A 24,386-nucleotide genomic window follows, 5' to 3' on the forward strand; every position below is an offset into this window, starting at 1 on the left:
CGACCCAGTGGCAGGGAAAGAGGGGCCCGTGGCGGGGTCTCTGCCATTGTGAGGACTTGCCCTCGGACCTCCTGAAACTCCGGGACAGTTGGCAAACCTCGAGCGGGGGCGCAGGGGCGAGGCGCGCCGGGCACGGGGCAGGAGCGGGGCAGCGGCCGAGGACAAAGGGTCGGCCGGCCTTCCCCGGGACGCCGACCCAGGCGCGCTCCGCCCGGCCCCGCGCGGCCCGCCTGCCCTCGCTGAACTTGCCCCCCGGGCCGCGCTCCCGGGAGGGGGAGGGGAGAGGGGAGGGGACGCGGGGCGCCGGGGCGGAGGCGCGGGCCGCAGGGAGCGCGAGGAGCGCTTCCGAGGGAAAGTGAGAGGGGAGGGCGGCCGGGCTCGGCACGCTCCCTCCCTCGGCCGCTTTCTCTCACATAAGCGCAGGCAGAGGGCGCGTCAGCCATGCCCTGCCCCTGCGCCCGCCGCCGCCGCCGCTCGCCCCGCGCTCCGGAGCCGCCCGCGCCGCCGAGCTCCCCGGCCTGGCCGCGCGGCGCCCCGCCGCCCTCCTCCCGGCCGCCGCTCGCTGCACCGGGGAAGGGGAGGGGAGGGAGGAGGGGGCCGCGGGCTCGGGGGGGTCGGAGGGGCCGAGCAGCGCCGAGGGGGTCGGCTTTGCCCCCCTCGTGCCAGAAACCGAAAACAGAAAGGCGAACCGAGGAGCCGTCCCCCTCGCCCTCGCCCTCGCCTCACCTCGCCGGCCCCGAATGCGGGGAGCTCGGACGTCCGGTTTCCTGTGAGGCTTTTACCTGACCCCGCGCCCCTCCCCGGCACTGGCCGGGACCGCGCCGCGCCGCGTGGGGAGCGCCGAGCCGCGGACCGCTGCCGCCGCCTCCGGCCGCCCTCGGGGGTCGCCGGCGGCTCCGCGCGGAGGGAGCGCAGCGTCGCGGGGGCGCCGCGCGCCCACCCCGCCCCCACCGCGGCCCGGCCGCCGCGCTCCGGGTCCTTCCACCATGCACTTGCTGGGCTTCTTCTCTCTGGCGTGTTCCCTGCTCGCCGCTGCGCTGCTCCCGGGTCCGCGCGACGCGCCCGCCGCCGCCGCCGCCTTCGAATCGGGACTCGGCTTCTCCGACGCGGAGCCGGACGCGGACGAGGCCCAGGTAGGTGCGGGGCCGCGCGCGCCGGGGCCGGCCTGGGGGCGAGTGCGGGGGCGCTGCGGTGTTGGGGGTCCCCGGAGCCGCGCCGAGCGTGGGGTGCTCTGGGCGTTGCATCCAGAGTTAACCGAGCTTCCTGGGAGAAAAGTTTTCTTCTGGTTTTTTTGCAGTGGAGTTGTTGCTAAGTTCGGGAGCAAGGTCGGGAGAAAGCGGCAGCCGCAGAGGCGGCGGGTGATACAGATCACAACCTGCTGGGGAGCGGTCCCCGCCGGTGCACCCGGCGGGCTTGAACCCTCGCGAGGCGCGCGGCTCGGGGGAGCCCGGGTTCGTCCGGACGGGATGGCCCTTTTCTTCCCGCATCAGATCAGTGGGCGTCCACGCAGCTCCGGGGGCTGGGGCGACCCGTCAGCCGCGGTTTGTTTTCCCGGAGCGAGCGTTGCTCTGACTCGGAGCACTGGGCGTTTTTAGGGAAAGGGTAAAAGGAATGTAGTCACCGGGTTGGGATCAAGACTTGAGATTCTCTTGGAGAAGTTGGGCAAAGGTGGGCTGCAGCACGATCGCATGTAGATCACAGTCAGGCAAGACTTTTTAACTTCATAAACTCTGCGTTTCCGAAATGCGCTAAAGTACTGAAAAGTAAGGTGGATTGTTTTGTTCATTAAGTTACAGAGGGTTTAACCCTTTGCCAGAAAATGTTGCCAAGGTACTTTTGAGATATTCTGATTTTCAAACAGGAGTGACTGTATTTGTGCCTGCTTCTGCTCTTCCAAAATATGTGCCTAAGACGTTCAGCTCTGAAATGAGGATATGGATAATCTGCTTAACAGAGTTTGGGAACTCCCGGAGTTTTATACTCCACATACTGTGGGACGCCTCCTTCCAAAGGCGTGCAGTGCCCCTGACTGGGTCCAGAATGCGGTGCTTTATTTCATGCCTTGGCCAGTGGTGTGTGACTGTCAGCTGGGAGGTGACTTGATGGACATATGTTGAATGTGTATAAATTGAATTGCCTCCACAGTTATAGTTTGAAATACGTTTTACGATGGAGAAGACTAATTTTTTTAAAAAAATCAAACTACCTTTAATCTTTAAATTTGGGGGACAAATTATTTTTAAAAAACAGAATTTGTAATTATATATGGGTCAAGGGAAAGAAAACCTTGGGAGGAAAAAAATGTTAAATTGCAGAACAGTGTATTATGTGATTCGTAAAATTATTTTCAACACAAATACTTAATGTTGGTAGAACTGTTATCATGAGAATGTCTCCCTGTGTTTAATGCCACAAAAAAAGGGACATTAGACCCACTTACACTTCCTGTAATTTGAATGTCTTGGATTTCATGATATCTGTTCACTTTCTGTCTCTGCAAAGTCAAATTATTAAAAGTGTGACTTAGCCACCCAGAGAGGTGGCTGGTGAAAGAGATCAGGTAACCTCTTTGAGAGCAGGTTATTACCTGTGATAACTTACTTGAATTTGCAGGAGGAAAGTGTGAAGAAGGAAGTAAAAGGAGAAGTCTTTCCTGATAAGCCAGAAGCCTGTCTGGGAGTCACTCACTGCTGGGTCAGCCTTGAATGACTGTGCCCATGTGTACACATGCATGTTTAGTGTGCATTTGGAGGTTAAAGTTACTTTTTGTCTCAAAATCTTCTTCTTGGGTGATGTAATCAAATCTTTCTTTGGCTGTAGAAATCTCCACGTGCTTTTATTTGCTTTTCATATTTAGCCATCTTTGATATCCCGTATGGTGAATGTGAGTTGATATTCTGTATGTGACAGGAACTCTCTTCCACTTGATGAAACATCACTTTAAGTCTCTGAGTTCTGCAGCCCCTAAGACAGTATATTATTTCTGCACCAAAGTGTTCCTCATTGGTTTAGTGGAGGCTTGACGGGGCAAGCGTCGTTAATGCCTTTCGTGAAGTTGCTGGTTCCTTGCCATGAGATTCCCAAGAGACATGGTCCAGAGACTCCGTGTCTCTCCCTAGTGGCCTAAGCCAGTGGCTCACAAGGAGGTAAAGCTGGGAGAGAAACTGATTGTTAAATTCCTGTGCTCTACAGAAACCCCAAGAAGAGATTTTGGAAGGTAAAGAAGAGACACTAAATATACAAAATCTTCAACAAATGCAGAGTTTTGGTAATTGACACTTAGGAAGTATTTTTATAGTGTTTTTAAAAAAATACAAACCAGGGGCACCTGGGTGGCTCAGTGGTTTAAGCCTCTGCCTTCAGCTCGGGTCATGATCCCAGGGTCCTGGGATCGAGGCCCAGGTCGGGCTCTCTGCTCAGCGGGGAGCCTGCTTCCCCCTCTCTCTCTCTGCCTGCCTCTCTGCCTACTTGTGATCTCTGTCTGTCAAATAAATAAATAAATTCTTAAAAAAAAAATACAAAAGAGCTCACAAACTATAAACCAAGCTTAGCCATCCAGTCTTTCACCACACTCCCCCCCAAAGCCATACAAAAAATGGGAGGTAAAAATCACATACACAAACAAGCATATACAAACATATGTATCATATACATCCAAGCACATATGAACAAGACTCCCTTGTCCCTTGACTTATATTTATATTTATTAGGTTCCTCTTTCCTGGTTATGTGACTTACTAACAGATCCCAAAATGTTTCCCTGAAGGATATTAGTACAAGCAAGCCAACCTGAGAAAAGTATGGCAGGCAAAGTACTGCCTATTATATAATTTAAATTATATAATTAAAATATTATAAAATTATGATATTATATAATTAAAATTAAGAGGAACTATTTAAAATTATCGTCTAACTCAAAAACCTGCAAAACCTAGAAAGAGCACTAGATTGCTAAATACAGTTGCTAGATTTGCCAACATGAGATTGTATAGCATTCACTCTGATTGGTTGGAGTTGAGGAGTTTTTATTTTAAAAGGGAAAAAAATTGTTTATCATGAAGAAAGAGAGAATTACAAGTAGTATAGTTTTATTCCAAAAAAGGCTTAGCAGGGAGTATAAATACCTAGGTCTTTATATATTTTAGAGCAATGAATTCAAGGAGAAGATGTCTTATGTTGCACATGCCTGTGTTAAAGATCAAAATCAACAAAAGAAGGCTTAGAGAGTTATAATGTTGTCTCAAGGGAATAATCTAGATCAAGTATTATTGAATGAACAAATATAACTTATTTTCTGTTTTACATAAATAACTTTAAATAACCCTGATTTACGATTTAAATGCAAAAAAAGATTATTTTAATCTTAACACTAATTGCTTTAACGAGAATAGCTGTTTTAAAATAAAATAGTAAAAAAACATATGGTTTATGGTTACTATCACAAAAAACTTCCTAATAATGGTAACTAGTTTGCAACATGCCAGATTTTCTTTCTCCACTGTTTATAATTCTGCATACTTTTGTACTTGTTTTATTTGTGTTTACTGTTTCAAATTAATCAATGATGATTTTTTTCAACAAAACATGTGTGGGTTAACTGTATTAGAATTCCCTAGAGGTCTTTAAATTTTTTCCCTTTACCTGACACCAACCAAATCTCTAGGTTTGGGCTTTGGAATATACGTTTATACTAACATCCTAAGTCATTCTCATGCATAATGACAGTTTTAGAATCACTGAACTATGGTATGTAACAATGACTAATTTCATGGGTTTTGCCACCTTCGTTATATAACTGTTGAGTCTGCAGGGTAATCTGTTAGGCAGGGGGTATCTTAAAAGACATAAGCCATTTTTCCTCTTTTCAAGGAGCATAGAGCTCAGATAGAAAAAATAAAGGCTTAAGCACAAAAATACTGTGAGGTATTGAGGGAATAGTCCCAGAGCATCGTCTGTGTCCTGAAGTTTGCATAAGACAGTCATCCACGTGGCCTAGTTGGTCTGAGTGCCTTGACGAGGCAGAACTTGAGCTGTAACTTGGGTGAGAATTTCCAGTACATGACTAGACTATATCAAGCACAGGGATCCCATTTGTGTTGTAGATGGCGTGAGATGGTAAGAAGGCAAGGGGTTATATAGAATAACAGTGAAGAATCTCAACTGTGAGTAAGTTTTTAGAAATGGTTGGGGTCGTGTCGCGTATGACCCTTGCCACTTGAAGGTGAGTTATGGAGGGTGATTCATGCTCTGAGCACCTGAAAGACACAGGTAATAAGAGAAGTTTTGAAATCATTTCTGGGACTGATTAGAAGTCATAAAGACTTGCTGGGACATGGTCTAGTGAAGAAGCAACAACAGTGTTCTAGAAGGGAAGTGATGTATAGAGCAGAGTTGAGGCAGTGGGAGCAGAAGTCAAAGCTGTTGCAGAGAAAGAATCCGTAGGTTTGTGGACTCATTCACAAGAAAGATGAGGGAGTAGAAGAAACGAACCTTGGCATCAATACTTTAATCGTAGGACAGCGTGGATACTACTTGCAGGTTTAGGGCACTGCGGAGAAGAGCAGAGACTGGTTTTCAGGGATCAATGATGGATGATGACAACAGGATTCTGTAAATCGCTTAAGATTTTACTAGTCTAAAAACTCTTTGGAGAAGCCAAATAAGCTTTACAAATTAACATCCTGTTGGAGGAAAATCATTGCCTAGGATCAACAGGACTTAAACTGTGTGATATCCTTAAAGTATGTGAGCATTTGACAAGGACTATTACAGTCCTGAAAGGAAAATTAACAGTCTGCATATCCTTCCGCTCTGCATTGAAAATGGAGAGGTAAATTTTATTCCACTAAATTAGGCCGTAAGCGCAACTATAATACATAGTCATTGACTTGCGGCCTTCTCTGTGCCTCATGTCGCAGGACCCGTGACATTTCTCGAATGTTCTGCAAATGTCCATACTCTCTGGCAGCAGTCTTTAGAAAGGAGGTTCAATTGTAGAGAAATATGAAATGTCTGTGAAAGTGGAAACCTATGCCCTTTCTTGTCTTCACCTCACTCCACATCAATTTATGTCGGAGGTCCAGAGTTTCACTCCCTAAGAGCCCCTTTCTGAGGAGGGCAAAGGATTACATAATGGAAGGATTGGGTTTTTGTCCCCTTTTCCCAAGCATCTACACTTTAATGGCACGTCTACAGTTTTTATGATTATGAATTGCCGTAGAGTGTATGATTAAGTGTTTTGTCAGCCTCCTCTCTTGGAAAAGATTTCTGACCCGACTCTGAGTGATGCTGGTTATCTATGGTTTGGGACATAAAAGAGCTCAATTCCTCTTTCATTTGGGTTTCTACTTCTTTGAATTTGTTCTTCTGAATTCAGGACACCTGAATTTGTTCAAGAATCGATTATCCTCAAGATTGCTTTGTAGGAAGCACTTCTTGGTATCAGTCGCACAGCTTTAGGGCCAGTGGGTCTCTTTTCTTGTCTGTCCAAGTCGATCTGAAACGGTGGAGGGTGGTGGACTGGGGAGACAGCTTCCTGCCCTGTCAGTTCTGCGGCTCTTGAGGCGAAGGTCTTGGCCTCCTGACCAACATGGGACCAACCAGGAGTTCTGTCTCACAGCTCTTTCTAGGATGTTTTGGGACCCAGAGGCTGGTGGGAGAGCACAGAAGGTTGCCTGTGCCCCTGGCACTGGCGTTTTTGGCAGCTATGCGGGTATTTACAGGTTCAGATCACTCCCTGGGGACCGTGCAGACGTCTGTATATTGAGTAGGCGTTCACGCAATCATTAGGTCTTCTCTGTAACACCCTCAGCATCTCTGTGTGCCCTGCACTGTGCTGAGAGCTGTTCAAGTTCAGTTTGTTTTTGATTACATCTTTCTGAGATGGATGTTATTTTATTTCATTAAAGATAATAAGCCCAAGACTCGAATGACTTAGCCAGGAGCAAGGATAGAGCTTTCTTTCTTTAGTTTCTCTTTTTTAAAAAAAGCTTTTCCAGCACTTATTTTAGAAAAGTGTGATCCTGGGTTTGGGCCTTCTGGATTTGTGAGAGGCCCATGACCTTAGATAGTCTTTTCTTCCTGCAATTGGCAGCTGTGGGCAGGAAGGCAGAGAGAAGCGGTACTCTGCATGTGAGGCCTATCCAGTTACATTTATTTAAGTCCCAATTCCCTTACAATTGGACAACTCTGAAATAAACTTGTACTTTCCTCCAAGCCTTACCCTATGGTGCCCCCCCCCATGAAAAGGTGGTCACACATGACCTGAATCCATAGTAGCATTGCAAGAATGCGTGCGTAACAAGAATTCTAACCAGAATTCCTATCACACAGTTTTTCTAAGTTGCCCTGATGCAACTTACGTGGAAAGATTATGGTTTTACCCATGCCCAGTGACCTTTCAGGAATAACTGGATTTGGAAAGAACGGACTGTGGTTGGTGGAAGCATTGCAGGTCCTTGGATTTCCAGGCACGCGTTGTTGCATCTTATACCAGTTACGTTCTTTCCGGTCGGTGTTCATTCTATAAATACCACCTAGTCCTACAGTTGTTGCAGAAGGCACATTTGTGAGCTTGGATCTGTATAAACTGTGAATTAAGATATCATTGATTTTTCACGTTAGAAAAAGACATGCTAGTTCATTGAATGATGATAGTTCATTGAACTTATGTCATTCAAAAATTTACAGTAAATATTATAAATTTGTCTGTATAATTGTTTCTTCTGAAATTCCCTCATGTAAATTATTCAGATGCTTCCTATTATTAATAGACTCACTCTTTTTCAGAGTTTGTCGTTTAACTGTAAGAGAAAGAAGATCTTGCTTTTATTACTGGGCATCCATCATAAAGTCAATCAAATGGATGCCTTGAAATGCCTATCACTGGTACATTCTTGCTGTCCTGATACTGACCGTGCACCAGTGACTTTCAAATGTGAGGGGGCATTGGTGCGGTTCAGAAATCCAAAAGCTCATTTCCAGAAATTACTTGGTGCTGTAACCCTGATCTGATCTAACAAAAGGTTCTTATAGTATTTATCATCTAAATTTGCATATTTCTAATTTCATTAAAGACATAGTAATATTTACTGATGAGATCAGCCTTGCCGAGAGTTGGTTGTATGTTGGTTACGTGTAAAATGTATAGGCAGGCACTGGGTTTCCTGAAAGGATGCTGTGATCTGAAGTGAGCACGGCCCCCAGGGCAGGGGTACGGGATTGGATAGGAGAGCAGTTCTCTCCCAAAGGCTTCCCCCAGTCCCCTGATCACCTCAGTGACCACCTGGAGAGGAAACTGAGGGACTCAGGAAGGAGGCCGTGGTGATGCTGCTAACTCCCCTTCCGTGTTAGGATGAGATTTATGGATTTCTGACTCCAAATTCTCCTACTCGAATCTCCTTCAGTTCAGGAGCATTTTAATGAATTCTCACCCACAGCAGCTTTGACCCTAAGCAGGAAATGACAATGCGGTGAGTGAGGCATACAGTGCGGAGTGATTCCTGTCTGTAACAAGCATGTGATCCTTCGTGAGGAACGAGAAGCTTACTCACTTAAAATACCAAAAATGGGCTACACCGTAAATGCAGACAGTGTCAGAGCTGTTGTAAGCAAGTCTCCTGATTTACCAGAAATTGTTGGGGAAGCCCCTGGCGGCTGCATGGACAAGCATGGAAAGGCTGGACTGGCGTTCGGTCAGCGGCAGAAAACAAGTCGATGCTGGGTACAGAAGCAAAGGAGGGGGGCATCTGGGATATTGAAGCGTGAGAGCAAAGCAAAGAGGCAGGAAGGCCAGTGCAGTCAAGAGGGCTTTGGGGAGGTGAGCGGGGAGTGGACCGCTTTGGCTGAGGAGTCCAGAGCTGTAAAGGAAACCGAGGGGAATCTTGTAGAAGGTGGAAGAAACCTAGGAGCAGGACCTAACTTTGGAACTTGGCTGAAAGCAATAGGACCACTGCAGATTCTTGAATGATAGGCTGAAATGGGTGTCTTAAGGAGCTTAATTTGGTATCATTGTGCAGAAGTGTCTAAAAAAGAGAAGTAGAAGCTGGCCACAAGCTTCCCCGGGGCCATTTCAACTGCAGCCTTCCTCGAAGCGTCTGTCACTGCTGCTCTTCTCATTCCATGGGCCACCCATGTATGGTCTCGAGCTCCACTGTATGCTCCTGATCACTTCTGATGGATAGTGGAGACCACTGCGGACTTACGTAAGCACCCATCACTGCACTATCTGGAAACATTTATAAAATATATTAATAACAGACATTTTTTCTATTATGGCTCACATTCCAAACAGAGCAAGCAGTGTAAACAGTGGTCATGATTAGTTACACACACACACACACACACACACACACACATTCTGCCCCCCCTTTCTCCGCTCTCCCCCCCAAACTTAGTCACTCTTCAGACTGCCAGCCGTGGCTTATGTATTCTTTCTCACCTAGCTAATTATTTTTGGACATCCACTGAAAGAGAATAAAAAAATAAATCAGAGTATATGATATTATATTCCCTATAGCCTATACACTGGTTTGTAGTTCAGCTAGCAATTAAAGAGCTAGAAAGTGAGGGTAAGAGAAAGATTGATAACCCTGGAATGTCCTAGCAGTCTAGCAGTTCCTTTTTTTTTAAAGCCTCTATCCCCAGTGTGGGGCTTGAACTCAAGACCCCGAGATCAAGAATCACATGTTCCACCACCTGAGCCAGCCAGGCAACCCAGCAATTCTTTTTAAAATCTGCTTGCAAATATTCCTACCAACAGTAACACTAGGCAGGGGAGAAGCAGAAATGAGGTGTCAAATTCTGTAAATTTTTGTTAAATAGATAGGTTTCATCATCAAAAAAAAAAAAACCATCACAGGCCTAAGTACTGTGGTCCTAGACATTTGAAGTAACTATGATAGTCTTCAGAGTGATTCTCTAGCACCTTCCACCTAGTTTATTACATTTGTACTATAAGCTTACTGACAATTTTTCTGATTTCTAAAATATGGAAAAGGGAGGTAATATTGATATTCGATTTTGAGAAAGTTGGGGAAAATCCATGGTGTTAAATCCCTCAGTGTATGGAGGCTACGTGTTGTAGATCGGCTTAGAAAATGTTTCCAGGGGGGTTCTCTGCATCTCCTGGAGGTTCCTCAAAATGTTGAAAATAGAACTACCCTATGACCCAGCAATTGCACTACTGGGTATTTACCCTAAAGATACAAACATAGTGATCCGAAGGGGCACGTGTACCCGAATGTTTATAGCAGCAATGTCTACAATAGCCAGACTATGGAAAGAACCTAGATGTCCATCAACAGATGAATGGATAAAGAAGATGTGGTATATATACACAATGGAATACTATGCAGCCATCAAAAGAAATGAAATCTTGCCATTTGCGACGACGTGGATGGAACTAGAGCGTATCATGCTTAGTGAAATAAGTCAATCGGAGAAAGACAACTATCATATGATCTCCCTGATATGAGGACATGGAGAAGCAACATGGGGGGGCAGAGGGATAGGAGAAGAATAAATGAAACAAGATGGGATTGGGAGGGAGATAAACCATAAATGACTCTTAATCTCACAAAACAAACTGGGGGTTGCTGGGGGGAGGTGGGGTTGGGAGAGGGGGAGGGGGTTATGGACATTGGGGAGGGTATGTGCTATCGTGAGTGCTGTGAAGTGTGCAAACCTGGCGATTCACAGACCTGTACCCCTGGAGATAAAAATACATTATATGTTTATTAAAAAAAAATTTGGAAGGGGAGGCGAACCATAAGAGACTATGGACTCTGAAAAACAACCTGAGGGTTTTGAAGGGTCAGGGGTGGGAGGTTGGGGGAACAGGTGGTGGGTAATAGGGAGGGCACGTTTTGCATGGAGCACTGGGTGTTGTGCAAAAACAATGAATACTGTTACGCTGAAAAAATAAATAAAATGGAAAAAAAAAAAGAAAGAAAATGTTTCCACATCTCCATTGTGCCTGGGTTTGTGTCTTTCCTTGAGTGTGACAGCTCTGGGAGGTGGTGATGGTCATCCCCTGAAGTGCCTTGTACTTAAGTCATAGCTGAAAAGGATTCTGGTACACACAGGAGTGTTATAATGCCATATAATTTCATATGACCTCATCCTGAATACTTCAAAGCTTTAATGCTTTATTTTTTTAAGATTTTCTTTATGTACTTAAGAGAGAAAGAGAGAGAGAGAGTGCGAGTGAGCATGAGCCTGGGGAGAGGGAAAGGGAGAAGCAGACCCCCTGCCTAGCAGGGCACCTAGTGTCCCTGATGCAGGGCTCCATCCCAGGACCGCAGGATCATGAGCTGAGCTGAAGGCAGACGCTTGACAGACTGAGCCACCCAGGCGCCCCAAAGCTTAAATACTCTAAAATTTAAATCTCTATTAAAGAAACAGACTGATGTTGCTACTTCAGTGTGTAAACCTCTCAAGTCTGTATATTATTAATTGGCATAAGAGAAATAAAAATATACATTCTAAATTTACAGGGAAGCCATTCCAGAAGATCTGAAATATTAAAAATACCATTTCAACAAAGAAAATATAATGGTAGAATGTTAAACCCAAGAGGTAAACTTGTGTAAATTTGTTTAGAAAAACGTCATTGCCCTGCTTCTTCGGGGCATTCTTCCAGAATGGGAACCGGCAAAGTCTGTGCCGTCGTTGAGATGAATCACGGAGGAGATACTTTACTTCTAGGGCACGTCTGATTTACTTGAGTGCCCTCGTTTGTCATAGGAGTTGGATTTTGTTTGACGGTTCTGTTTACTGGTTCGCCAGACGGTCAGTAAACACTCTGACTTTCTTGGTGCAGAAACTTGATGGTGATGGGGGTGGGCAGTGTTGGAGGCGGGGAGCAGATGAGGAAGAGGAAATTCGAAATGAGTGGTAGAGACAGATTCTGGCTCTTCAAGAGCTAACAATATGTTATTTCTTCAATGACATCTTCAAAGTTTACTTCATTAGGTTCAAATACAGATGTTAATTGAAGTATTTTAGGAACTTTGGATCAGAAACCATATTTCTAAACTGAAAATGTATTTCTGACTGAATCTAGACCAAAAGATAAGGCAGACACTAGATTTTCAGCCTAGTTGTAAGTGAATAAAGAATTAGATCATACATCATTTATACAAATCCATACATATCCATGTCGAGTATCTATACAAATCTATCTACAGATTCTGCTGTCATCTTGTTTTAAACTGATTTTCCATATCTTTATTTCAGGACGGGAACTGTATGCCGTGATGTAAAATGCACTTTATATTTTAAGTTCCAGTCCATTTTCAAATTTAAAGTGTAATGTAATTTTCTTCACAGTCATTTTTATTCTCATGTTGGTTTTTTTTCTGTTAAAGGTATCATACTTGTGTTTTTTGATCAGAAACAAGATTAAAATAACATTGCATATTTAATATTCCTTTCTATGTGGAGGAAACATTCGTGAAATTAATAAGACTTCCAACGTGAAATACTTGAAACAGACGAAAAGTTTCTAAAAGGAAAGAACACATTTGACATTGTGGTTGTTCTGGAAGCTTCTCACATACATGAGTACGGTGCCCCTGGGAGAAGGGCCACACTCCTGGGAACTGGCTGGGAGAGGGGAGGCTGATTGCTTATCCCTTTCTCAGTGAACTAGTGTTCAAAGGTTTAATGCCTTTTTTTTCTGATGGCACAAATAATTATCTTACTAAGAGATGTGTTGGTAAGAGCCCTATAAGCTTTCCTCAAGATAATAGTGCATTTTCTTCTCTTTACGTTGTTGCACGGCGTCTTTTCTTCTGATGCCTCCTTCCCTCCCCTCAAAACCAATAGGGGATAAACTTGACAAACAGGAAAACAGCCCCGATTCTCTTTAACTTAAGTGACCACCATGTTGCCATGAATCTTTGGGTGGAATTCCTATAATCTGGAAAGGGGGACTGTTACGTCCTCTCACTTAGATTCCTTGGAAGTAGCTGGTTAATCTCCAGTACCAGACGTGGGGCCATCCCAAAGCACCGTTGTTTACTTTATTACAGTATCCTTGCCTGCGTGGAATATTTTTAATTCCTTTTGTTTGCATCTGTTGTGTGTATTTAGTTATTTTGCCCATCTTAATGCCCTCTTCGAGTCTATGTTTTGAAAAATAGAATACTTATTTAGACCCATGTTTGCTTATGGGTCATGACACTTAAGACTTCGCTGAAAAACAAACTAATCCTTTTGTCTCAGAGCCAAATTTAAATTTGGGGATGATCGTGAATCATTGTTTGTTCTTTTTGAATCCTAGGGCTTTAAAAAAAAAAAAATTGGTGGCCATCCATGCCGAATTAGAATTTTACTAAGGCCAGAATTACTCATGAGTCATGACCATTACACTTAAAATTGGGTAATTTGAAGCTGCTTTAGATACACAGATTAAGCAAATAATGATGTTATACAACTTTGTGCAAATTATTTTTTTCCTCCTAGACATTCGTAGCAGCAGAGCATGCTCTTTTGGAGACCTGTTCTGTTTTACTTTAGAAAAACGCACCCTTGCTTCGGCTCAGCTCATGATCTCAGGGTCCTGAGATCGAGCCCCGCATCGGGCTCTCTGCTCCGCAGGGAGCCTGCTTCCTCCTCTCTCTCTGCCTGCCTCTCTGCCTACTTGTGATCTCTCTCTGTCAAATAAATAAATAAATAAAATCTTTAAAAAAAAAAAAGAAAAACGCACCCTTGTGTCATGGCCCCAGGAGCACAGCATAATTACGTTACCGTAATGTAGCATATGGAGACACCTACCCTAGTGAAGGAGAGATGAGAATATTTAAAATCAGTGTTAGCTTTCTCTGCCATGCTTATTTGACCATGCAAGCCCTTCTGCATTCTTAAACTGGGGGCGATGTTAGTGTGACTGCCTCAAGCTTCCTCTGGCAGAAAATATCTAAACTTTTGCCTTCATATGCCAAGTTGTTTTTTTTAAACTTGATTTTCACTTTATTACACCTCTGGAAAGTGTCTGCACTATGGTAGGAAGGAGAACAAACATGCCTGATTTTCCTTCACTCATAGCTCTGCTGCTCTCAGGGCCGACTGGGGGTTTTCTCCCCCCAGGGTTGTTGCAGATCAATATAAATTTGACTTTCTGCCCCAAAATTAAAATGGTAACTTAAACACTAAGATATTTATGTGTGAAATTAAATCTGTGATATTCAGACGAACTATAGGCTATGCCATATGCACTATGTGTGGCACGTTAAGTATTAAATGCTTGCTTTGGGCGCCTGGGTGGCTCAGTTGGTTAAGCCTCTGCCTTCAACTCAGGTCATGGTCCCGGAGTCCTGGGATCAAGTCCAACATCAGGCTCCCTGCTCAGCAGGGAGTCCACTTCTCCCTCTGACCCTCCGCACCTTGTGCACGTGTGCTCTCTCTCTCAAATAAATAAATATTTAAAAAAGAAAATAAATGCTTGCATAGCAAATGGGATATAAATGAGTTTTAATAGATATGTCTGTGAAGCGCTAAACAGTTGCTATTCATACGAACTTTGAGAGTTCAGTTAAATATTTATGTTTAAAACCTTTCAATTTTTCACAAAATGTCATGACCTATCATAAACATGGCTTTCAATACCTGTTACTGTGGGTGTCATTTAGACTGACAGGTACATGACTCAATTAGGTTGCATGATTTCAGGAGCAGTACAGTGAACATTGTTTTCCATACTTATGTGTAGTCTTTTCCAGAGTCTAAGCTTAAACTTTTTTTTTTTTTTAAGATTTTATTTATTTACTTGACAGACAGAGGTCACAAGTAGGCAGAGAGGAGGAAGCAGGCTCCTGGCTAAGCAGAGAGCCCGACGTGGGGCTCGATCCCAGGACCCTGGGATTATGACCTGAGCCGAAGGCAGAGGCTTTAACCCACTGAGCCATCCAGGCGCCCCTAAGCTTAAACTCTTACCATTTTAGTTAGTTAAATCCATTTTTTTTTCCCCTGTCTGGGTGCTTTGCTTTCCCCCTGACATGAGTAGGTCTGTCCTACATGCAGTAATTCCAGGATCATGGTCTCCTTTGAAGGTTACTGAAACTCCCGATTAAGGATTAATATTTCACTCCAGTGCAAATTATCACACTTGATAATGTGCTCTTGGGTGCTGATAGACACGGTAACATTCTTTTATGAACCAAAATTTCAGACACGTGACACATACTCTTTCTGATAAATTATACAATCTTTTCCTTTAGTCCATCTCTCTACTCTAGTGTTATATTTTGCAGTTAAATATCTTTAAACACTTTAGACAACTTTTGCTCATTACAAAATATCTACATCTGCCACTTGCCAAGAGTTTTTCATTGTTTACACCACCTCGTACTACAGTATATAAATTGCATATAAATGGCGTTCTGTGAAGATTGTTAACATTTTTAGTGAGGGTAGATTTTCTTAGAGTAAATTTAAATTTGAACTTCAGTGTTTTGGAAGACCAGGTTCCAGTTTCTGCTGTCTTTGCCCCTCAGTACCTCTTCCCACTATTTTGATGCAGAAATGATGCTGTTACATCGCAGTCACTTCAATTTTCATGTACCATTAGCTGGTTTGTGGCTTGGAAAACTTAGTACCTATACTGCGTCCATAAATACACATGTATAAACAGCATGTTGATGGTATGCGCATTTAGAGTGAAGAACCAGAATTTTTTCCAGACTTTCGGCGCTTTTTTTTTTTTTTGGTGGCAACATGTATAAATTTATCATAGTTTTGTCAAGCTGATTTATGCTCTTGCTGCAATTTGAAATCAGAAAATTTTCGAGGATGTATCTAGGGTTTATAACGACAACAAGAATATTTGAAAATGAGACACTCGGGAAATTGAGAAGGTAAGTTCCTACACATATGGACCGAGGGTGTTTTGGATCAGACCAGATGTTTTGCAGTAGGAGCTGGAGCTGAAATATAACTGCGTCATGTTTAGTTATCAAAAGTTGACTTAAAGGAGACTGGTAATTAGAGAGGAGTGTAGTTTACATTAGCCTTTGTAATGCTTTGGTTGTCAGCAAAATAACTTGCTCTTAGGGCCAGGTGCTTCAGTCAAAATTATTTAATTGGGTACTTCCTACTTGAATCAACATCTGATTATAATAGATGTCATAGCACTAAATACTGGCTTAATGATTCTTGGAGGAAAAAATGCTTGTTTCCTTTGACTTAGGTCATCTTAAGGGATAGTTTTCCCTCTGGTAGCATTCCTTTCTAGAAGAGGTTCTTGTTCACTTGCTTTCTTCGTGTCTGTCTGCGTGTGTGTGTATATGTGGCATTTTCTCTGTCTCTTCCAATTATAATTGTAAACAAATATCAATAGAAATCCTTTGTAACCCAGCATGCTTTAGTCATCAAACTCACCAGCAAACATGTCTACTGTGAGAAAACAGCGTCGGCCACAGCTAAATCACCAGCATGTGAAGTCATACTGTCCTCTGCTCCCCACTCTTTTTTTTTCTTATGTATGTACTATTCTGGATAAAGTTCAATATTTTGGTGATTATAATTGTGGGCAGAATAAAAATGTATGTCATTTTGAACTGCACACAGAAAAGACATCAAGTTCTTAGATTTGAAGAATTATTTAGAATTATAGCTTCAGAACTAGATGTCTAGGCACATTCTGCCTATAAATGGATACCTTACATACACCGAGGGTAACTGTTAGATCTGTATCTGTCTCCTTGTAAAATGAATTGGTTCACCAAGTAGTTATCACCTTCCATGCACCAGTATTTAAGGTATTGAGTAATATCCGAGGGAAACAATTCTAAAAAACTCTAAGATGTAAGCTTTTATATGCTGAAAGGTGTTGTATATAATAGTGACTCATTTTTTTATGGGACAGTTTTCTTGTTCTCAGTTAAGATTTATAAACTTACTTCCTAGCTTTCTTTGGAGATAGCATTGCCATAGGATAGTTCTGGCCAATGAAATATAAGACAGACTCTAGTAAAGATTTATGGAGAAACTTTTATGGTAAGTTTTCTGATAAGACACTTTTCTGATAAGACAGTTTTTCTTCCTGTTTTGCTTTCTTCCCTGGGAATACGAAAATATCGCTTATAATAAAAAAAACTTTATGCTTATCAAAAGAACACTTTTAGACCTCTGTGGACTAAAATTTTTATAATTATTAATGTAAACATGTGGCCATGGAATGACTTTCTAAATTTGCACGATGTCTTCCATCTGTTGCCCCTAGAGTTAAAATAATTTGTATCTTTATTTCCAATATTTTTTGCATGGCTGATGGATTCTCTTAAAATGTTATTTATGTTCATGTTTTGTAAATACTTCAAGAAACCACATTGAAAATAAATAAAAATCTTGTCTATGGAGAAGTGTATATGTCTTGGCCCTTCTCACCATTAGAAGTGTTACTAGCTTGGGAGTGACTCCTAACCAACTCTAAGTGTTTGGAAGGTGGTAGCTAGGGAGGAGAGAGAGAAAATTCTCCTGGGATTTAGAGAGAGAGAAAGTGAGAGAGAGAGAGTTTTGGATGAGAAGTCGCAGAAGTGACAGGGAAAAAATGTGCAAACAAGAAAACATTTTCATATCTCCGTTCAGATTAATGAATAATTAAACACCTGGACTGTGCAAAAATTGTGTTTGATTCCAGGCCTTTACAAGCCTGAATTTGTCATCATTGCATCAAGATGGGAAATTAGGAAAGCATACTAATTTAAATTTAAAGCAGCTGGAAATATAATACATGGCATTGAGGCCCATCTTCTCATCTGTCAACAAGTGCTCACAGATGCCACATGGACGGTTTTAACCGCAATTATAAAACTCAGTGGAATGTTTAGAGGTGATTCCAAGAATGTGATTGGCCAGCGCACAGGGCACTCATTCTTAAGGAAAGCTCTGTCCAACACAGATTTTAAATGTATACAGTCCCTTCTAGATGGATGAAGAGTTTCAGCTTAATATTTGGGAGGGAGAATACCATCAAATAATATGAATTGTAGAACCTCAGTTTACTTTTTCTAATATTTATAAACACAATACATGTCTCTTTCAGTTAGAGTTGTTTTTTTTTTTTTTTTCTTCCCTTAGCTGTAAAATTATGGAGTTGGAGCCCCCAGGCCAAACTGTAGTAATCTGAAATGATTAAAGATTTTATACTTGACAGGCCTTTTCCCTGAAGGTTACTTGCTTCCCCTTGGAGCTGTGGATTTATTATCCTCCACTCCAGGGTGGGTAAATGTCTGAAATTCACCCTGCCACGTATGTGCCATCTGGGGGATTGCTGGGCGTTGAGTTAGCCGTATTCGTACAGTGGACTGCCTATCTATGCTCAAGGCCCTCTGACCATATCTGGTCATTAAAATCTGATTGATTGTGGTTACTCTGAGGCTGAGCCAACTGATATCTAAGATGTTCTTACCTGACAGTCTAGAGGCTACAAATCAAGACCTGTCATTTGCAGGAAGCAACATTAAATAAAGTATGTGTCCTAATGTATTCCTTCAAGACCTCGTCCGGACCATGAAGTGTATTTTTACTTACCAGGCTTCTGTTGGGATATTATTTTAATTTCTAGAATTGGTCATATTTTCCCATTTCTTGCTTCTTTGATACTTAAATTTTCAGTTTCATATTCTTTCGTTTTACATGGTGTAGCCATTTTATATCAGGATAATTGTTTGCCAGAAGAATAAATGTTTGACATGCCTCACATATGTAGACTACTAGCTTAACTAGATGCAGTTACTGAGTCTCAAGCAAAAGTGATTCTTCGATTCTGGTTTCTGAAGGTATTAACTACTTATTACCTGCTGGCATATTTAAAACACAACACTTATAAAGTTAATTTTCACAATTATTAGTGAGTTCAAATAATTCACAATATCAACCAAAATTCACATTTAACATTCAGCTTCATCCTATTAAACATCATTTGATTAATTATATATTAAGTAGTCCTATGCCATAAATTATTCAAGAATTACAACGATTTGCATGTCATAAATCAACTGTTTATTATGCAGTACTGGTTTTATTTTTATTTTCTTTTTTCCTAGCAACGTGCTGGGAGCAAGTAAATTCCACAAGCAGAGTGTACATACTTATCAGTTACCCAATATTGTAAAGAAATGAGGTTGTCTTTGTTTTAAGTGAATTTTCTGCACTCCTAAAAATAGCCCTTTTGAGTATAATACCTCATATTTTTATTGTGCTGAGTAAAGCAGGTTAAACATAACCTCATTTTAATAATTTGGCTACAAAATAAGAATTAAGGCTACTTCCCATCCGTCCATTACTTACCACTTCTATTTGCAGTGGCCTTTGTACTTTTTAAAAAATTTGCTTTTATACTTGTCTTTTGTTTCCTTCTCCTAATGCTTCTGTACTTTTGTTCTTTGATGCTAAGGAGGTATTTTTTGTTTTTCAGTTTCTATATTTTTTTTTATTGCTATGGCCACACCATAAAAGAATTTTATTTCGGCCTCTGGTGATCTCAACAGCTACTTTAAGAGTATCTGTTAAAGTAGGATTTGGCTGTATGTAACAAAAATCTAGCTGCAGTGGCTTAAGCAAACTAGAGTTTCTTTTTCTCCCCAATGGGCTGTTAAGGACTGGTGCAGCGTGGAGCTCCATTATGCTGTCAAAGTGACCAACTCCTCTATTTTTCTCCACTCATAGCTGCAACAAGGCTGCTTCCTCTCCAGCACCCTGTCTGATGTCCAGGAGGGAAGAATAAGGAGACAGGAAGCGGGTGCCTTAACAGAAAAGCAGTAGCTTTTCAGAAATCCCTAGTACATTTGCACTTACATTTACTAGAACTCCTTTGGCCATGTCCAGCTGCAGGAGAGGCTGAGAACTAAGGCACATGCGACTTCAAACAACAGTAGAACTCTCGAAGGAAGAAAAGTATGGATTTTGAGTAGTGGTGTTTGGGACACTGTGTCAATATGATTTTTAGATTTTTCCCCTCAAAATTTCTCACTTTTTCCCTCATGCCTGCAGTGTTGCTGTGTCCTTTTACATACTTAGCCGGAAGGTTAATGTTATTTGAAGTACTGATTTTTAAGTAATATGAATGTATCACGTAAGAACTTTGACTCTTCAAACGGTTTAAAAATCTAGTTTGGAGAGATGGTGCTTATAGGAAACATTTATAGAATGTGAGCACTTAAACTCGCTAATTGCATTGGGTCAAAAGTAAGTGCAGTAGCAGAGAAGGAAAAAACTTGGAGAAGCTACTGTTCTTGAAAGATACCCAAGTAAGGTCGATTTCAGCGTAAGACGATAACGGATTCATCTCCATTGCTAGATGCATAGACTTACTGTGCTCTTGTTTCCCCTCCGTCCAGCTGTATTTGTGAGGCAGTTTAGTATTGACGGAGATTTCCAGTCTTCCTTTCCCTCACACAAATCTGTCTGAAGAGTGGAGAACAGCTGTTGCCAGATGACAGGCTGCTCTGATAAGAGAGAATACCATAATCCCGATTGGACGGTGTTGATTTGCAGATAGCACACCACGAGATAAGGATAAAAAACTAACCCTAGGACGGAGATGGGTGATTCAGATGGCTTCCCGGCAGCGGTAAAGCAAGTGGTACAGACCCAGCTGCATGGCCCTCACAGAGGACAGATGGAGGGGGCACGGCCTCGCTACCAGATACGAGCATCTTCTCGTATGTTCTACAGCGCTGCTGTGTGGATGGCAGAGCAGCGGTGGGAAGGTGCTCATCATATGGGGGGAAAAAAAACCAAGATTATATAACCGGCCTTCATGCGCACCACCTTCAATGGAATTCCCACAGCTTTTAGTTGAACTCTGTATCCTACTCAACGGACTCAAGAATGTTGCTAAAGTAGGAGCCCAGTGGTTTTTCAGGGGCCATGGTCCAGGGGACACTACGTGAGGATTAGATCATTTCAAAGCTGACAACATGTTAGATGCATTTTTATCCTCTGTTTGGAACGTCTGCACTGAAACTTGATGCTATTCTACTTTCCCAGGGAAATGCCCTATTCAGGTCAGTGGAAATAACAAGTCAGGTTTGAAAAGAGACTTCATATGTAGCCAAACAAACCTGCTAAATATATTTAGAAAATCATCCTAGTGACTAATATATTAAACTTTTTCCACAATAATAATGTTGGTAATATTGGGATTTACCCTTTTTCATTGGAAATGACTTGTCATGTTTGGAAAGAGGCTTTGTGGGTAGCTGAATATACTCGCTAAAGTGTTTAGAAAAGATTTTTACTAACAAAGTTTAACAAAAACAGCCTGTTGATTTTAAGCAATAATACTGATTGAAGTCTTTAGGTAGCCGTTTTTTTGTTAGTTTAACTTCTCTAAATATTTTCAGTATAACAGGAAAAGAGGAATAAAATCAACTTAATTGGAATTTTGAATGTTAAAGTTAGTTGAATTTTGTACTTCAGAATTACTTTTCAAGATCATGTATAATTATCAGATTTTTTTTAAGTTGCCTGAAAACTTCTAATTAAGTAGATTTTCTTCCCAAGTCTTGGAGGAATATGTTTTATGGAATTTTTTTTTTAGCACAGGTTGCCAGGAAATAGTATTCTAGGGAAATACAGGGACCCAGATTTGATTCTCAGATAATTCAAGTGTGCCTTCTGTAATCATTTTATTTTGTTTTCTTGTTGGAGGGCATAGGGTAGTATGACACTTTGGACTCTGGGATCAGAATTGAATTTGAATTTAGCATTGCCCTAGTAGCTGTAGGATCTTAACACGTCTGGGTCAGGTTCTCCAGTAAAAACTGGGGGAAATGGTGAGTACCTTATGCACTGGAGGAGAGCTAGTTTAAAGCACTGTGCTGCGTTAACTACAAACACTGGTTCCCTCTCCAGGGCCTGTGAAAGTCTTTACCTCCATCACCGTAATTCACACTCTTGCCTTCAGGGTCCGTAACTAAGGTTTTGTCACTGAAGGCCCACAAATAGAATAAATTCATCTAAATATCTGTTTATTGGGGTGCCTGGATGGCTCAGTGGGTTAAAGCCTCTGCCTTCAGCTCAGGTCATGATCCCAGGGTCCTGGGATCGAGCCCCACATCAGACTCTCTGCTCAGCGGGGAGCCTGCTTCCCCCTCTCTCTGCCTGCCTCTCTGCCTCCTTGTTATCTCTCTCTGTCAAATAAATAAATAAAATCTTAAAAAATATATCTGTTTATTGATGTAGTATCTACTGGCTAAATACATACCAATTAAATATAAATAATGCATTGCTATTTTCAAGGTAGCAGTGACCTCCATGTTGCTAAAGCCAATGCACAATTATTAGAACTTTTTTTTCTGTGTGCCTTTCTGTGGTAGTCAGTCAGATATGGCAACAAGAGGAGTCACAGGGGAAAAAAGTCACACTCACAGGAAGAGGTCGTGGCATGCCCTACTTGGCCATGCGGGAAGATTTTGGTGAGGAATCCGGAAGCAGGAGTGAGGGGAAAGCAGAGACCAAGACCCTTTATTGGAATTTCCCAAAGAAAGCCATGACAGGGGAGACAGGATGGGATTGGCTGATCTTAAAAATGTCAGAGGGCTCTAAACTGGAAGGCTGGTCCCTGGCTGCCTGGTAACTGGCCTTGGGATGTTAAGACAAAGGAGCAGTGCCTCAAGGAGTGAAACTGCTGGAGAGAGGAGGTTTGGGTCTGGACTTGTTAGTTTGCATATCAAAAGGGTGCTCCACACTGTGCCCTTTGAACCTCTAAGAAACTGCAGGAGGGGAGGGGCAGTCCCTTCCCACCAGCCGGTGCCCAAGTGCAGAGCAGAGAACCATAACTTCTAGCCATTCTTCTTCCTGCATTCTTTTTTCATCTTCTTCCAGAATTTTTTATATTCAAGTGCCCACGGCTCCACCTCATGCCCTGTGTTCTGCTCTCTACTCACTCTCTTGGTGATGCAATCCAGCCCCATGGTTCCAGATACCCCAATTTATGTCTTTAGTCCAGATCCCTCTTTTGAACTTCAGAACGTAACTGACTCTCTTTTCAACTCCCTCTTTGACATTTCCATTCAGATGGGTGAGAGACAGTCCACATTTCGCATATTCAAAGACTGAACTTCAGCTCTCCCTCACTTCCCATCCCAGTGCTCTATCCGCAGCTTTCCCAGACTCACTCAGTGGCAACAAAGTGCTTTAAGTGGGACAAGTCAAAGTCCAGTGGGTCCACCCTGACTGACTTCTTTCCCAAATATATTTGGGAATGGCATCTGCTTGGCTGAGCCTTCAAACTTTATCCAGAATCTAACCACCATGTCTTCCCTGTCCTGATCAGAGCCACGACTGGGTCTCAGGGATTACAGGAGGGATCTGTTCACCGGTCTCTCGGATCCTACCCTTGACCCCCTCATAAGAGTGTTCTCAACAGAGAAGAAAAAATAGAAAGCAAGTCCCACCACAGCCTTCTTCTACTGAAGGCTTAACAGAGTTGTTCCCTATTTTGCACAGAGTAGAAACCAAATTCTCTACAAAGGAATAGCAATGAGATTCTGGAGATGTTCTAATCTAAAACAATTTAGTGACTGGGTCCCTTTTAAGGAGGTGTGGAATTCATGAAACACCCAGGGACTTAGCGACGGTGGGGAAGGCCTAACCACCTCCGTCCTGCAGGGGCAGGGTGAGGGAATGGTGTTATCAGTCCTGGAAATTGCTGGCACCGTGACAGAGGGGCTGCCCAGCAGGATCTGGAGTGTGGAAGGGGCACACTTTCCTATCTGTGGTGAGGCAAGGAAAGGAGTGAAGAGAATAAATGTCCCATCCCATTTTTTGTTCGTATCCCGGTCAAATACTTGATATTATCAGCCTTTTCCATTTTAGCCATTCTGGTCGTTATGTAATAGTATTTCACTGTGGTTTTATTTTGCCTTTCCATGGTGACTATAATGAAGTTGGACTCATTTTTATAAGTTTTTTGCCCATTTGGATAACCTCTTTGTAAAATGCCTGCTCACATATTTTGCTCATATTTTTGGCTGTATATCTTTTTTTTAATTGATTTTTAGAATTTCTTTATATGATTTGGATACCAGACTTTTATATGTTTTGCAAGTATTTCCTTCCACCTACTGCTGGCCTTTTTTCTTTTCTTTAATGGCTACGGTTTCTAAATTTTAATGTAGAGTGACTTTTTTTTTTCTTCTTTCATGGTTAATGCTTTTGTCATGAGAACGCCATGAAGGCACACACATGACTTTCCACGGTATCAGCACTAGTCAGCCATAAAGCCAAGTTAATCACCATTATAAAGCAGATTCAGGATTCCAAACTCAACATGTCACTAGTGACTGAAGTTGGCTTCTTACGCCGCACACAGAGCAGGACAGAAGACAACCCGCACAACACACGAGAGGACAGGAGGGTGTAGGGAGTTAAGGAAC

General features: G+C 42.4%; 1 protein-coding gene across 1 annotated transcript in view; it reads left to right on the plus strand.

The window, feature by feature from the left end:
* The first annotated feature begins 841 nt into the window (after positions 1 to 841).
* The window catches only part of VEGFC (vascular endothelial growth factor C), a 106,107-nt gene continuing 82,562 nt past the window's right edge, over positions 842 to 24,386 (plus strand). The window contains exon 1 of the mRNA XM_045985678.1: positions 842 to 1,133. Within this exon, the coding sequence (XP_045841634.1) occupies positions 987 to 1,133 (147 nt within the window). The 5' untranslated portion in view covers positions 842 to 986. The remainder of the gene's footprint in view (positions 1,134 to 24,386) is intronic.

The sequence above is a fragment of the Meles meles genome, chromosome 2, assembly GCF_922984935.1.
Source record: "Meles meles chromosome 2, mMelMel3.1 paternal haplotype, whole genome shotgun sequence".
NCBI lineage: Eukaryota > Metazoa > Chordata > Mammalia > Carnivora > Mustelidae > Meles > Meles meles.